Here is a 17005-nt window from a genome sequence, read left to right as displayed (position 1 = left end):
CTGCAAAACTGGGGCAGTAAGTGCCTGATTCTGTGGACTCAGTTCCCTTTACTTTAGTGGAAATTGAAGTTGTTCCCCACCTTGTAGTCTGGGTATGCAGACTGGGCAGCTCATAGTCACTGATTATCAATAAGTGCTTTAATCACACATCAGAAAATTCTTCTGCGTCTTTGTGCATGTAAGTTTATACATCATTGCCCATGATGGAGCACTTTAAAAATGCACCTTTTGAAAATCTAGTGCTATATTTAACTTTATTTGTTATCTGGAACATTGTATGAGTGAGATTATTATGGTAGGATGAGCAATTTACTGTTTGTTACTATAGTATTGTGGAGATTATAATTTTAAACTGTTGCAAGGACTCCGAATTTCCTGCTGAGGGATCTCTTCAATGAGCTATTGTAGACACCTATTGTTGTAGGAGAAAAGTAGTGAATGTTTTGTTTCTTTTCAGTTGGCCCTCACATAGGGCGTTATTGTGGACAGAACACACCAGGCCGAGTACGCTCTTCAACTGGCATCCTTTCAATGGTTTTTTATACTGACAGTGCAATAGCAAAAGAGGGATTCTCAGCAAACTACAGCATCTTACAGAACAATGTCTCAGAAGGTCAGTATTGATCTATTCTGCAGGGCCCTGTGGTAAATATTCTGTTATGTCTTCTTGTACACTGGGTGTCCTATGAAACTCAAAGGAAATCTTAAGTAAGGGGATTGGGATTTTTTGTTTTGTTTTTAAGCAGATAACCTCTGAATATCAGTGTGAGGAGAAGACACTTCCTCATGGTTTTATTTTTTTAATAAATCAGGAAGTTAGAAGAATTGTTATAAATAACTGAGCTGGCAGAGAAAATCTGGGGCTGAGGAGCAGTGGAAGCTTTGCACTGAAACGATGAAATATGAACAAGGCGTGCACCCTTCAAAACATTCATATTCTTCTTTTGTTACCAGACGGCTTTGATGATCAAGTCCTGGATGAAAAGGACTGATTTACCATACATCACCTTCCTCAAACCATATCATAAAAAATCTTTTGCATTATTCTGAAATATATGACAAATTTCTCTCCAAAATGTCAATCTCAGATTGCTTCAATGCTTACCCTTCCAACACAGCCTGAAACTTTTAATGGAGGCCTCACATTACACCACAGCATTGTAGACTTCCTTGTTTGACTTGAACTTAAAATAACAGGACCCCTTAGGTGCCAGGGCTTTTTAAATCAAACACTCTCATCTTTGTCCCAACTAATGAGGTCCAAACATTCACCCAGAATGAATGTGTCCTGGTAACACTTCTTCAAAGAAGAATCAAGAGTTACCTTCTATAGGGTGAAATTCCTTCCCCTCTGAATGTGAAGTCTAAATAAATGGACTGGAACACAACACAACCTGCAAGGAGGATGTAAAGTACCCTACTCCACCCATTAGACTGGAGCTGTGGCTTCTATCCCTGTATGTGCAGTATTCCGGCCACTTCGTGCACATTGCCTTAAATTCATTGACTCTCCTCTTACCAGCCTGCAGGAGATGTGACATTTCCCTGTGCACCTGCTCCACAGCCACCTTCCTTCTGTCTACAGAACCACTGTGTTGGAACCTTCTGCTATGATGGGTTAATTTCACCCTTAAAATATAGTGCAGTCAAAATATTTAGGGCCTGTCTAAACAGCACTGCTGTCGCATTTCAGTGAACACACTACCTATACTGACAGGTGGTCTTCTATCATCAGTGTAAGTACTCCACCTCCCCAAGAGGCCGTAGTTAAGTTGACGGGAGAATTCTCCTGTCACCCTAGCGCTGTCAACATGGGGGTTAGTTCACTTTAACTGTGTTGCTCAGCGGGTGTGAATTTTTCACACCCCATACCGATATAGTTATACCAAACTAATTTCCTAGCTTGGGCCAGGCCTATGTGTGTGTGTGTATATGCACATTTATTCACAGTGAAATAGTGAAACCTGTTTTTACAGACAATAGAAACAGATTTCTTGTTTAACAGATGCTAACAGAGTGTCTTTGTTCCCCCTAGTGGTTAAACCACATATAGGATCTGCTACTGGCTCCGAGCTAAGGGAACTGCTCCTTTACCTCAAGCAGTAATGGGCCATGCGGTCAGCTGAGATTCCAGGGACTCCCATGATGTGCTGTGATGGCTCAGGAATGTGGTACATCATGGGAGATGTAATCTGGCCAGGGAGCTCAGCCCAAAGAGGAGAATTCAGGCATGAGGCACCCACACTACAATTCCCTGGGAATGCTGTCATGTTGCATCCTAAGTGAAATTTTTGGTTTTCAGTTAAAAACCTTTGCATGAAAATGTTCAGGTTTTGTGATTTTTCACTGAAAAGTCAAAATTTTGCACAGGAAAGAGACACATTTGCAAACAGTGCTAGCTATCACAATTAAATTACAAACATTTTCATTCATCCGTTAAAATTCCTTCCCTTCAGCATTACTCTTTTGTGTACAAACATGTTTGTACCATAACACATTCTGGCTCTGAGTTAATTAATGCTTCTTAGTACCACACTCCAGTTTTGCTGTCTCATATACAAAACTTGTTTTTTTGTAGAGTTAGAGGTGAAATCCTGGTTTTTCCATGGGCCATTTATCATGATGGCAATACAAGGAAACCTTTCCCCAACATAAGATTAAAGCGTCCAGTAACATAAAAATATTAAATACATTTAACACCATTATAGGAAATAAAAGAAAAATCATATTCAGTAATATCTCTGTTGCATTTACTGCATATATCTTGTCTAAATTTAGCGTTAGGAAAGGCACCGACTGGCCTATTTGCTTTCCAGTTTAGAGAGAGTGGGTATGAAATGCAATGGATTGCAGCCATGGGTGGCAGGAATAAGAGGCTTGGGGAGCCTCCCCAAACAGCTGCTGCTGCTGGAAGCTCCACTCGGCCTCTACCCCCGAGGCCCCATCCTTACTTCACATCTTCCCACCCCCACGCGACCTCTTCCACTTCTCTTTCCCCACTCCCCACAGCAGCAAGTGGTGGGTGGGGACTCGGGGGAGGAGGCAGAGCAGGGGTGGGAAGACGCAGAGTGAGAGCAGAGGGGCCAAGAGGAGCGAGCAGCACTAGCAGGGGACCTTGGGGAAGGGGGCGGGATCTGGGGCCAAGTGGGGGGGAGCATGGGTGGGGCCTCAGAAGGAGGAGGCAGATAGAGGCAGGGCCTCAGAGGAGGAACCAGCCTCCCAAAATTCAGGAAGCAGGCGCCGTCTATGATTACAGCTTTGGAAACTAAACTCAGCTCCTCTTTTTTCCCCACACAGAGCAGGTATAGCATAGGCAGTGACACCACCACCATGCAAATGTGCCTCACCCTTGACTGGAGTAACCTTCTCCAGGAGTGAGAGGCTAATTTAGTCTCCACGGCCCATTCAGCCTTTGGTCAATCTGTAAAGACTACCAACTGGGCTGCCAAGTAATGCTAAATTGTTATGGTAATGTTTGTGTCTACTGAGATTGGATGGGGACTATCAATTCATGTAACACACAACTAGTTATCATGGCAACTCTTTTTAGTCATTAAACACCTGGGCTAGATTCAAACCTGGTTTGTTTTTCTCAGTATCCAGGGTGTAGGAAGACTTGATGGACTTTGTAATAATACATTTTAAAGTATTTTTATACTTGATTCCACTACATTACAAAGGGTCACACATTAAAAATTTTGATGGGTCTTCTGGCTTGTTTTCTCCAGTTCTTTGTATAATTATAGGTTAAACATACATTGTTTTATGTTATAAATCCACCCACAGAAGTGTTTTGCTATCCTAGGAAAGGATTTAATTGTCCTGTGTTGAAATGACTACAATACTGGGCTAAAAATATTTGTATCACATTATTATTGCAGGAATTGCCATGGCAACGCAAGTGACAGCATTAAGAATGACACTACAAACCCATTCTGCCTCATTTAAAGTTGTTAAAGAATTCAAAGTCACATATAAAATAAATTCTTTAGGTTTTCATATTCAGAACAGGAAAACGTGTTGTCATTATCCTGAGACTAAACTGAAATAGCTGACTATAGTAATTATGGTAATTTTTTTTTATTCAGATTTCCAATGCATGGAACCACTAGGTATGGAATCAGGAGAAATTCACTCTGATCAAATCACTGTCTCCTCCCAGTATAGCACCAACTGGTCTTCAGAAAGGTCCCGGCTAAATTATGCTGAAAATGGATGGACCCCTGGAGAAGATTCCAGTAGAGAATGGATACAGGTAAGAAGATAATGTTATAGAGATATTAATAAGACTCTGTGGAGTGTACTCAAGGTAGCAATGGAAAAATGTAAAGAAATGTACAAAATAATAGAGTAAAATATTTCTGAATAAATTGCAGAACCATTCCAAGTGAATCTCTCACATTCTCTATTAGACACACACACACACAAAAAAGACTGACTCCCGAAGGTATAACAAAGAAAAGGTCAAGAAGATTAATTCTTCTGCTTCCTGCGTCTATTATTTTTTCAGCCTTCTGGGCACAAATAACAAAGATTTTGGTTTAGTGGAAAAGTCAATATTAGTTTAACATACACTTAAAGTGAAATGGCCCAGTAAACTGAGCATGTGCTAACCCTCTAACTGAGAATACTTAAGAGTTATGTGGTACCATGTTTTAATGGACTAGAATTTCACCTCTAAATACCTGAATCCAATTCTAGATTATGTCAGAAATGAAATGAGTTCACTGTTCTCAGTATTGCCCTCAGTAGCTATTCTTCCATCTCACAAAACAGAACATTCTTTAGCATGACTGGCAATCTAGGCACCAAAGAACTGTTTATATAGGCCCTGATCCTGCAAACACTTATGCACGTGAATACTCTCCTTGAGTTCAGAGGGACTACTTATGTTTTTAAGTATTTTCAAGATCAGGTCCATAGTTTGCTGTTTAGAATTATTCATATTAATTATTGTGGAATAAAACCAAATTAATTCATTTTAAAAGACCAATACTAATATTTCTATACCACATATTTATATATCACACACGTACAAAAAAAATACAAACTTATCTGCATTATTTATTTAGAGTCTTTTTCACTTCTTGCCTTAATTGTGATCCAAACTCTGTTGCTGGCAGAGTCAGGAGAAGTTTCAGATTAGTAATGCTGTATTAGATTAATAATGCTGTGTTAGATTAATAATGCTGTATTTAAGGCTTACAGTAGTTTAAATACCTAGAGCTCTCTTTCTGCTTCTATTGTTTTCCATAGGAAATTACTAACTGACATATAAAAACAATACATCATTAGCCATCAACAAGAATGTTCACACTGGTGCTTCCTGTGGGGTTTGCTGTATGCAAGAAAGCTTAAAAACATGTTGAGCAGTAGTCAGTAAGGGGAAGAAAGAAAGGAAAATTCTTACATTTCTGATTCTTTGCACACAATGGGACTCTCAGGTATCCTGCTTAAGAGGCCCAGACATATCCTGAGTTGCTGGAAACTTGCTAATTTTAAGTGATGGACTTAGTAATACTTGAATGTGGCAAAATAAAGCAGTTGATTCTTACTCCCTAACCATAAATAAGAGTTAAAACCTCCCAATCTTTACCTAAGTAATAGGCTTGGTATTAATCACTGCTACTTGAAATCCATGGAATGTGTGTGAAAAAAAAAGAGTGGAATGCATCCAAATCAAATTCCATGTGTTTCATCTGCCTGCCTGCCTCTTTCTTTCTTTCTTTCTCTTTAACTTGTGCATTTATTGCTGCATAATCAAAACAAGCAGGTTAGTCAAATCTAATTCATGTGGCTTCGTGCTTTATTCACTTATAGTAACTACATACATGTAGTTCAATTCCTGAACTGAAAAACTAGATCTTTCCAGGAAAAAGTTTTGGGATAGTTTTTTTATGTTTTATTTTTTAATAACAAAAATATAACACAATGGGTCCAGTCTTAAACTGCTCCAAAGTTTATGCTTGGGACAGCTGATGGGAAGGAGGGGAAGTGGCTTTAAGTCATCTAGCATAGCAAAGGGCCAAAAAAGCCCCCAACATAATTTAGAGTGACTTCAGGCTGCAGCCAGCTGGTGTGCCACCCAACAAACTGGTAGAGTGCCATGTGCTTCATATTGGCACACTCCTAGCTGACCTCTCCTAGACCCTACCTATACCTGAAGTGGCATAGCCTCACATCACTCTCCCCATGTCCTCGGGTCTCCAGTGGGAATTGTCGCTCTGAGGCATAATTAATCCCAGAGCCATCCTGAGCCAAAACAGCTTCATACCCATCCTGCTCCCAATGCAGGGCTGGGACAGATTGACATGACTGAGCCCATAAAATAAAATCCTATTTGAAGATTCGTTACACTACGTATGAAAACTCTGCCCAGCCTGCATGCTGCAGAGGAGCTCTGCATTACAGGTCTCTGCAATTCACCAGAAAGAGGGAAATGTGGCTGGGGCAGGAGCATGCAAACAGTGGGGCCACTGGATGTAAGGACAGTGCAGACATATGGACCCAAAGTCTGTGGGCCTGTTTCTTATTTACACCAAGACCCCTTTACACCACTCCAGTAGCATAACAGGGCCACAAAACAGGTGTAATTTTGAGGCCCCTTTACATTGCCAGAGCTTTCAGCGTAAAGGCCAGTCGGGCCCTGGGAGGGGGGTGAGGGGAAGAAGTGGGACACATCCATTGCTCACACCTATTTTCTGCAGTGGCAGCAGTCACACACACTGGCAGCTCAGATAGATTAGCGTGTTGGGGCTGAGGAGTCCATCTCTTGGTCCCAACACCATTTTCAGTAGCTGAATTCCTTTTTTACTTGTCTTTCCTCCCAATTGGCTCAGAAGTTTAAAATGCCGGAAGACATAAATTGATTGATTTAAATGATCATCAGTATTAGGATCATATTTATTTATTTTATTAAATACTGAAGAACAATGGGCTAGGTGCTTTCCCCTGATGTCAGTTGAAGCTGTTGGGTCAGCCACTCAACACTTCTGAAAATCAGACACCTCCACACGGACTTTGGCACCCATTTGTGAAAATCTCGACTGTTGTGCATGAGCGTCTTTTGGTGCCACTTGTAATAAACCTGTGCTGTAGGGTTTTACCTGAATAAAATATGGAAATGCCATTTTTCCTTTACATAAATTTCCCCAAAAAAGGACATGCAGCTCCATGGGGGCTCACAGCTCAGTGATGTACTCCTTGCAAAATATTCATCAGTGTTTGGCGAAAGAAAGAAAATTCACTTTCTAAAAAGAGGAAGCTGATTGTGTGAAGGATCCAGTCTCCTTTGTTCTGGGTGGAATTATGAGCTGGCTAAATGTGACTTCTATACAAATATTTACTCACGCAATATGAAATAAAGAGGTTCCTGTAATATAGTGACTACTAGGTGCACATAGTAAGAAAACTAGGATTCAGAGAACCCGCAAAACAGGCTGAATGATATATCAATGCTGAACCTGAAACTTCTACAGTTAAGTGGAAATACTTCTCTTAGAATACTAGTTAGATCAGTGGTTCTTAACCTTTCCAAACTACTGTACCCCTGAAGCCTGAGTCCCAACCCCACGGGGCTGAGGCATGTAACTTAGTTTCATGGCGCCCCTGTGGCTCCAGGCAATTGCCTTTCTTGCCACCCCCAATACCAGCTCTGCACTTGCGACCCCTCTAAAACCCCAGGTTAAGAAACACTGAGTTAGATAAAGATCCTTAGCTTTAAGGACCAGATTTTCAAAAGTTTGTGTATTTATTGATCCACTCACAATTGTGAGTCCCCAATTTACGTATGAACAGTTAGGTGGCTAAGTGGCCATGTCTGCTTTTAAATTCCTGAGAGACAAGGTGGATGAGGAAGTTTTGAGCTTTCAAGCTCAAAATTTTGTCTCTCTCACCAACAGAAGTTGGCCCAATAAAAGATATTACCTCATCCACCTTGTCTCTCTAACGTCCGGGGACCGACATAGCTACAATACTACTTTAAATTTCTGAAACACACATGCAAATCAGGAATACAAATGAGATGTGTGCAGTGCACCTGTATGTATGCAAAGATGCTTGAAAACGTAGCCCTAACCATTAATTTCCTTGGTTTGCCATTCTTTGTAAGAGGCAAATATTACCAATCTCCTTTCCCTTCCTTTCCCCTCCCTTCAAGGTTAATGTTTTTGCTAAAAGAAAAAATCAGTTCCATATCCTGAGAGGAACATCTAGAGGGCATGTGATATGATTATTTTCCTTGAAATGTTGGTGTCTCTTGGACCGTTTCACTGAAGAAAGTTAGCAAAATGGTGGATGCTTGTTGTAACATTTAATTGAACAAAGACCGGCAGGAATTCCAGCTGTGGACATAGGATCTATTCTTCAGTGGGAAAATTAGATTCTCCCTTTGTGCCCATAAAATATGTCACTAACTCAGCGAAATACCAGTTGCACACCCTCCTGTGCTAAATAAACACTTTCTTTTGTTTTTCATTTTGAAATATATGTCAAAAGCTCAGACAAAAAATCAAGAGCAAAACCATACCACACACCTTCATAGCTCTTTCTCCATTTCTTGTTACACTTATACACATTTTTAAAATTTGCTGAAAAAGCTTGAACCAAGAGGCAACCCTGTTGTCTCCAGTGGAGTCACCCTGGGCTGAATTTCTTCTAGTGCATTTTAAGTTAACATATAAATATTTTCTATGAATATACAAATAAGAATGGAATTAAGACATGAAAGGAATACAGGTGATGATATTTAGCAAAAATAAGCCTTAAGTTAGTTCATTGTCACACGGAATGTTACTGAGTCCTGACCTTAAGTTAAACTTACTTGTTTATTTCACTTATGTTTCATACATTTGGTTTCCATTCTTTGAAGAAATAGAATTATTTTAAAAATAAATAAAAACAACCCTTTAATTTAATCAAGGGCAAGATACTGTTGTTGAAACGTAAGTCAGTGTCCCTCATTAACATATCCTTTAATATAAATAGTATAGTGTTTCCATTTCTGTAATCTAAACAACAAACATGTTAATAGATATCAATTACCAAACAGTTTCAGCTCTTAGAACCAGTAAGGCCAGAGTGACGGTTCCACATCTGGCTTTAGTGAAATCTGTTCCTGTCTGTGGTATTTAAAATTTAAAGAACTCCTGTTATTGTACAATTGGGAATCCTAGGGGAGTACAATGTTAATGAAATCCATAACATGCAAGGATTTTATGACTGCACTTTCAAAACTTTTCTTTAAAAGGGATGGCTGATTTCTGCCCTAGAACCAGTAATTGTATTTTTTACAGAGTACGTTTAATGTTCACATTGAGGACCTACAGTTACATTACAGTGTGTAACGTAACACATGAAATTCTTATATTTAAATAGTGTTCCTGTTTTGTTTTTGAAGCCCTTGAGCAAAACCCAGGCATTCCTAAACATGACAGGCCTTTATATCTCTGAGCCTCTGTAACAGATCTTAGCCACTTCCCTTCAAGGGGGAATGTAAATGACTGCAGTGCTACAAAAAGAGCATAACATCAGAGAAGGTATATTAAACAGAAGACACTGGAGACCAACATATATTTTGATTTTGAAAGGAGACTTGCTGTTCATTACTAGACCCACTGGTAACCTACACTATCAGTAATTCTCATGCCAAAACAGGTTTTCAAGCCCTCTGTGGACAACACTTTTTGGATATATTTACTGCAGAATCTGCAAGTTACTAACAAAATATTCCTTCTGGTCCATGTGACACTCTTATTCTTTCCAATAGTGGGCAATGGTGTCTGGGGTGTGCAATTTTTCATCTTTCTGCACAGCTTGGCAATGGCATCTCGGGGTGTGTTTCTTATTCAATCCACCTAGCTGGGCAGTAGCTCCTTGATGGTGTAATTCTTTTTCTCTCCTGTAATATTTAACAAGCCCTCCAGAATCAGGTTGCTTGCAAAGAAGACACAGCCTGTCTATTAATTACGCAAGCACTTAGATTGAGCAGCAGGCTTCTGGCCATGGAGCAGGTCCCCTGTTATCCTCCTGTCCGTCTGTCTAGATTCTTATACCACATCCATCTCTGTGGGAGCTGAACACCTAGTCAAGGTACTCACTAGACCCGACTGTCCTCAGGAGGATCAGAAGACAGGGTACAAAGTCGGTTTCCTAAGTCTTCTGGGGTTTACATGCCTCTTGTGGCCATGTAAATCTAAGTCTGAAGCAGGGAGGTAAGAATAGGTCTTCTTAAATAATACTCTGAATCCCTGCCTGCCATCTCCTTTGATTAAGATATCAGTTGTATATTTACCGCTAATTCTTTAGTGCAGGGAAAATATATATTGATTTTAAACATTTTTGTGTACAGAGTAGTTCAGAAGACTGGCAGGGACTTCTGAAATGGAGCTTTCATTCCACATTTGTCTTTCTTCCTTTAAATTTGCAGTTATCTATATTCCTTAATATTTATCCCTTTAAGTGTGACACAAAAGCATGCAGAACTGATATAAATTGGTGCATAGCAGATTTATTCCTGTAAGTCTGAAAATAATTGCATTTCATCATTTGGTGCCTTGGGCTTTCATCTGTGTAACTGGCCTATTTCCTTATCAGGTATTCACTTAGAAATACAGTCAGTATTTATATAGGCTGGTACACAGCACATTAATTTCTTTAACAGGGTTATTCTTACATCAGGCAGTTGTTTAGGTTGGCTTTCCTGAGCAAGCTTATCTAAATGTTTCACATGAATGCTTGGGGAAGTACAAACCAGTGGTGCCTGTGTTTTTTTGTTTTTGGTTCTTTTGGAGTTTGCATTGCCGTAAAGTGCATCATACAACTGCATGTGATAAGATGAAACCTGGAAAAACTCAGCTTTTAAGTCCTCTCAGTCTTTGAAAGGCTGCCTGAGAGCTGAACTTCACAGGCTTTATTGCTGGGCTTTACCCATCATTAGGGAGTGCACTGACATGAAAGCACAGTAACTGTCAATTCTTCCCTTTCCCTCCTTTAAGAATACAAGTTATATATTCACTTCATGTCATTTTACCGTTCACAATACCACTCCAGAAAAATTATAACAAGCAATGCTGGCTCTTCAGTTGTGTGAGGAAAATCATTATGGCTGTCTTATGGTCTTAAGATATGTTTGTATGAAGGTAAAGAATGATACAGGAATCTTCCTTTCTGGAGATTATTACAGAGTATAGATGGCACAGGCCAGGACCTGGGTTAATTGACCAGGAGGAAGCTGTGACATGGGAATAAATGATACAATTTGACAAAGGCAAATACTGAAACCAAATAGTAGAAGTAGAAGAGCCATAGAAAGTATGAAGTTTGGAATGTTTCAAACATTTCATGAGCCAGTTCAAACCAAGAGATCCCCCAGGCCTTACCTTTATCCCCGGGAAGTCAGAATGGTGAGGGGACACTCAGGGTAACCCTTCCTACTCCCGTTACAAACCTTAATAGCCAGGCTTGATATAGAGGGGTCATGTGGGCCTTAAGGGGCAATCCTCTCTCCAGCATATGGGAGCAACTGCAGCACAGCTACTCCAAGGCTGCACTTGCAGCCTTATTGCTATAATAGACTACTCTGTACACATCACCCATTATGCAGGGGTCAGTGGATCAATATAGTCACAGACCTACTAGCCATGCACACACTTCCCAGCCCTGCTCCAAATCACCTTGTGACAGGCTCTTCTTCTCACCACTAGGATGGCACCTCCTCCTGGTCATTCTGGGGATTAGCTTCCCAAGGTCAACGTCCCTTCCTACAGTTGCACACCATCTCCCTGCTTATCTTGCTCCATGAGCCAGGTCACTATACATTTCTCCCTTCAGTGGTTTTAAAGTCTTTCTTCAGCAATCTTAGGCAGTTTTCCCACTCACTGACCCATGATGTCATGACCTCTGTGGCTGGCAGGGGAACCTGGGCCTACCCTTTACTCTAAGGTCCAGCTCACGGACCCTCTAGTCAGCAGCCAATGTCTGTTCCCTTCTTGACCTTACTGCCTTTCCCTGAGCCCTTTCCTTGCCATCTGGCACTCTCTCCCTCTCTGGGTGTGCCAGCCTCCCAACTCCCTCCTCCCAGGGAGTGACTACAAACTTTCCCAGCAGCCCTTGCTGCTGCTGCTGCTGCTGCCAGCTTCCTGGGTTTTTACTTGCCCAATCCACCTCTGCTGAAGAGAACTTCCTTCTAATTAGGGTTTTCCTCCCATCCTTCATTCCCCCAACTTCCAGCCTAATTGGCTGATTGGACCTACCTGTTCTGCCTGAACCCTCTCAAAGCCAGTGTGGGGAGTGCACCGTCACCCCCTTTCACAGCTGTGAGGAAAAAGCCCCATTGGAGATGAGCAGACCCTCTGTATGGGCTTCTCTGGTTCTGCCTCCCACCATCATGCAGTGGAATCACACCACTTCCAGTGCATCCAAGGCCATCTGCACACATGAAGGAAGGAGCAGGATTTGACTTTAAGTGCCACAGAAATAAAATTAATTACAAGACAAGACAGGTGTCAGACTGCAGCAGAGGCAAAAAGCAAGAGTGGGAAGAGTATGACGGAAAGTAACAGCAAGAAATATTGGGCTGTGCGTCAGAACACACAGCTGAGGTGTGTTATAATAAGGATAGTTGTTACTGACCCAGAGAGCTTTGTGCCTGTGGGGCCTGTCCATTATGTGTAGATGATAGACGACTTTATTTTACAGCAGAGTACCTCACTGAGACTATCAGGCATTTTTTGCCCATTCTTTCCACATCTGTACAATGTTATGAAGCTGAGAATTTTATGGGTCCTGTGGGTCAATTCGTATTCCCCCAACCATGCTCCAGGGTTTCTGTTGTTATTTGCTTTGTATGTCCATGGGTTTCCCTGCCTTTTTGTCTTAGTTTAATTCTGTTTTGTGCACCAGGTGACACTTTCACTTGCCCAATAGGTAAGGGGGAAGGACAAAGGAGATTCTCTCCATGTAGTAAATATCTGCCCTTCACAATACATTAATTCAATTTCTCTCCCAAGTTTTGTTACACCCTGCTCACAGAACACAGGGGGAGAAGAGGAGTATATTTCTACAGGGAACCAGTTCTATTTTTGGCTCATGTCTACAAGTTTAATTCATTTTTTTTTCTGTTTTTTTTTTAAAATGATCTTCAAAGAGGCATCCATGTAAACTTCATAACTGTCTGATAAACAAAGCTTCCAACAGAGAAAACATAACTGACCAAACATTAAACTGAGGCTCATCTCATCTGCTCTCAGGAACAACTGGCTTTTCTTCAGAGACTGTTTATACAGAACTTTTAACAACTCGCTGTATCTATGTAGCCTGTTTTTTCTCTTCTTGGCAGCCTCCTATGTTGAACGCATTCATCTAAATTCATTCATGGTGTCGCTCAACTGAAACTACTCCAGGGATGAGCTTGTCCCATTATGGCATGAATTGAGGCAGCTACATTTTTTAACAAACCACATAAAGGCTGCAGACTATTTTAATACTGAAAGAAGTAGCTAAAGACACCCTTAAGATTAGGTATTGTCCTTGATTCACCAATACAACTCCCATTAAGGTCAGATTCTGCTCTGGACTGACATGGGCCTTGCAGTACAGAAATAATTTTTAAGTGGTGTTATCAATTTTGTTTGGCCAGAAGATTGACTTCCTGTCAGTGGTCCTCTGTGTAATGACATCCTTACCTCAGTAAATCCACTCTTGTGTTTGTTTTCAAAAACCAAGATGCTAAAAATAGGTAAGGGTCCCCTTTACATTTCTTGAGGGGAGCAGCTTCTGCAAGAACAGGGTGGGGAACACAGAGAAGAGGAACAGCAGCTCCATGGAATCAACCCCTGCCCTTGGAAACTCCTCAACATGAAATCTGCATGGTTTGAGTTAGACAGGTGTGCAGGGAGAAGGGCTGAACTGGGGAATGGCCATTCAACACATCAGGTTCCCTTCAGCTACTAAAAGATTTCCGAGGGAAATCCTCCTGGCAATTAATATAGTTTGAATTACCATTATCTTCCATCTGCATCTCCCCCTACTCTGCACTCCCCTCCTTTAGCACCAGGAGAGAGCCAATGGCAATGCAGGTTCTTTAGAAATGCTGTCAGAAGAGTGGAGGGGGCTCAGAGATCACCACTTAGAGGCTGGTTACCTATGGATAGGATCTATGCCAATGTTGCTTGGCTCTGTTGCATTTCCAGGTCTCATCTCTTGTGGGAATCCTAAAACCTCTCTCAAATGAGGGGGGAAATATTAAGGACACTGTAAGATGATCCTTGTATGTATGTACTCTCTCTCTCTCTCTCTCTCTGTTTACAGCATGCCAGTCACCACAGCATCTCATCATAGTTACTGGATTTTCCCCAAAAGGGAATCTATTTTTAAAAAACTTGACTTATTGTTAGGGTAATAGTAAACAAAAAAACAACAGGCAGCATGTGCTGTGCCGGAAATAGGGAGTCAAGTTTTTGGCCTGACAAACTTGATAGCCTCCTTTAAAAGAGAAAAAAATGAATGCAGAAAAAAAGTGAGCAATTGCCTGATTTGCAGAAATTATGTCAAATTTCGAGAAAGAGAGAGCTGCTCACACATAACAAGAAAACATGGATATGCACATGTAACTCAGGCTACCTACTTACTGCCATGTTCATGAATATCAGGTCTATCTCTGGGCCTCTTCCTGGATGTCAGTGGCTACACATGCAGATCTATTTGCAGAATCAAGATCTAAGTCAGTAGAGGTTTTATTTATCTATTATAATGTATCTTCCTCATGCTTACCAACTTTCTTTTACTGCATTAGAGTGGGTGGTAAAGCAGAAATACAGGGGGCAGCTAAGGTTATTTGTATGTTTTTACATGTGTATAGTAATGTACTTGGATTCAGAATGCCAAAATGTATTAGGCAACAGGTCCTGCTACCTATGCTGTATGATACCTCTGGGACATGATTATCTATTATTAGTGTAACTGGCAAAAGAATGTCACAACATTGCTGTATAGGTGAAATTCACTGCTTCTCACACAAAGCCCAGCTGCTCACATGGGAAGAAGCAATTTGACTGGGAGACTTTGGGGTGCTTGCCTCTCATTTGTGAGTGTTAGTTACTCATTAATTTTGAAAAAAGTCCTATAATTATTTCTTCTGTTAAAAGAAACCAGTTCTGTAAGTATTGCTATAGAGTTTCCCAGTTCTATAGTCTCTAACACGAACTTAGGAAGGTTACATTCAGACTGTACTAAATACTTGTCTTTATTCCAGATCACAGGATTAAGCTCAGGTTTAAAATTAAATGTAAATTACAAATAAGTATTCAAAAAATGTTAATTAAAAGTATTAAGTTCTTGAATCATTTATTACTCAGCAAGGGTTCCTAAGTATCTTAGCTGGAGAAAAGGGCCATTCACATTTTTTTCTTTTTCTGATCTAGTCATTGTACACGTCTTAGGTATCCATCTGCAACTTAATGCAGAGTTGAAGCAAATGTTTTAATTTTAAAGTAATATTTCACAATTAGATATTCTTCTTGAACATGTAAAATAATCTTTTTCTAAAGCACTGGGAGTACATCAACCTTTCTGTTCATTGCTACAGGGAAGTTTTAAATTGCATAAAATGCTGATTACTTAGATTCTGGAGTCCATAGAAATCCAAATACTATTACATTTTACACTATTTGTTATCAGAGTTTATTGTATCTTGGTGTCCAGGTTTTAAGGAGTTATCAGGCATAAGATAAATTAGAGAGATGTTGTTTTTCTGATTCTTTTGAATATAATTATATTACTTCAGACATTTTAAAACTATATATTTTAGTGGAGCATGGAAATTAGTATTTGAAGACTTGTTTCTCAGCATTGTACATGCAATGAATGTATTTCATAAAATACATTTAGCCCATTTCATCAGAACATTGCGTTCCTTGTGCTTTTAAACCAAACTCTTTTCAAAGACTCAGACTATAAATATCATACAGAGCTAATGTAGACCAGTGGCAGTGCTTCTCCCACCCCACTAACAGCATTTTTCTCTTTCACATTTGATCTTTATAGTTTCCATACTGGAGCGATTTGGTTTGCTGAATTCTGGAAATGTCTCAAGTTGAAATGCTAGTGTATTAACCTGCTGTACTGAGTCTCTTTTGTTTCTCTTACCAGAGTGCTGCTTGCCAATTTTTACAACTACAGCAGATTTTACTATTCAAACAGAACCAGATGGAACACCAGTTCAAAGAACATGTCAGAATTAAATATTTCTTTTTTAATTAGTTGCTTCTGATTTATGCAAAAAAAAAAATTAACATAAGAGTGGGAGAATGTGCCATGAATCCAGATGCAACACAGCCCACACAAGCATTATCTTTTCTCTGTCAAAAAAAACAGAGGTCTTTTCTTTTTCTTTTTGGACTTCATTTTTCTTACACTTTTTGCATTTTTCTTTCTTCAGCAAGCACAGTGCTGACAGTTGCTGAACCTCCTTTATACCTTGCAGCCAAACCTTTTCATCCTTTTCCAAAGTTTTCTCCTATCAGAGCTGGTTAATCTGCCTTTCAGAAAAATCTCTCTGTACTCAGTACTGCAACACCAGTGTCAGTGCCTGAATGCAATAGCCTCCTTTGCATTTACGTTTTGCTGTTACAAAGCAGCAATGGGGATTTAGGCTCGAAGCTAAGATTGTGAAGAATATTTCAACTATTAAAGCAAGAGGGGCTCTTGTTTTGCTGCTGTGATATTTTTGTCCTTTGACACAAATTTCATATTCACGTTTAGTATACATTTCTACTAATGAACTTAGGCCCTGCTTCTGCTGAGGTCAGTCCATTGGTGCATGGTAGAGCCCTCTCTAAGGGCCATATTCTCGCCTTATTCTCCTTATGGAGCTGTCATTAATATCAGTTGGAGTTTTGCAGAAAGACGAAGGATAATTTTACTCCCTTAACACCAAAGTGGAAGTCAAGGAGTTGTACTTTTGTAATGACCACAGATTTCAAGGGTGAAGACTATTGGAATTAATTTG

At 40.2% G+C, this 17005-nt stretch overlaps 1 protein-coding gene across 2 annotated transcripts in view; it reads left to right on the top strand.

The window, feature by feature from the left end:
• Positions 1 to 17005, top strand: part of NRP1 (neuropilin 1) — a 122252-nt gene that overhangs the window by 61715 nt on the left and 43532 nt on the right. For both annotated transcript variants that reach the window (XM_067542618.1, XM_067542617.1), the window contains exons 5-6: positions 458 to 613; positions 4089 to 4255. In XM_067542618.1, the coding sequence (XP_067398719.1) occupies positions 458 to 613; positions 4089 to 4255 (323 nt within the window). The remainder of the gene's footprint in view (positions 1 to 457; positions 614 to 4088; positions 4256 to 17005) is intronic.

This window comes from Emydura macquarii, unplaced genomic scaffold (genome assembly GCF_026122565.2).
Source record: "Emydura macquarii macquarii isolate MOO-44397 ecotype Brisbane River unplaced genomic scaffold, CSIRO-AGI_Emac_v2 contig_719, whole genome shotgun sequence".
NCBI lineage: Eukaryota > Metazoa > Chordata > Testudines > Chelidae > Emydura > Emydura macquarii.
The sequence above is the reverse complement of the archived record's forward strand: the minus strand, read 5'-3'. Positions and strand labels throughout refer to the sequence as shown.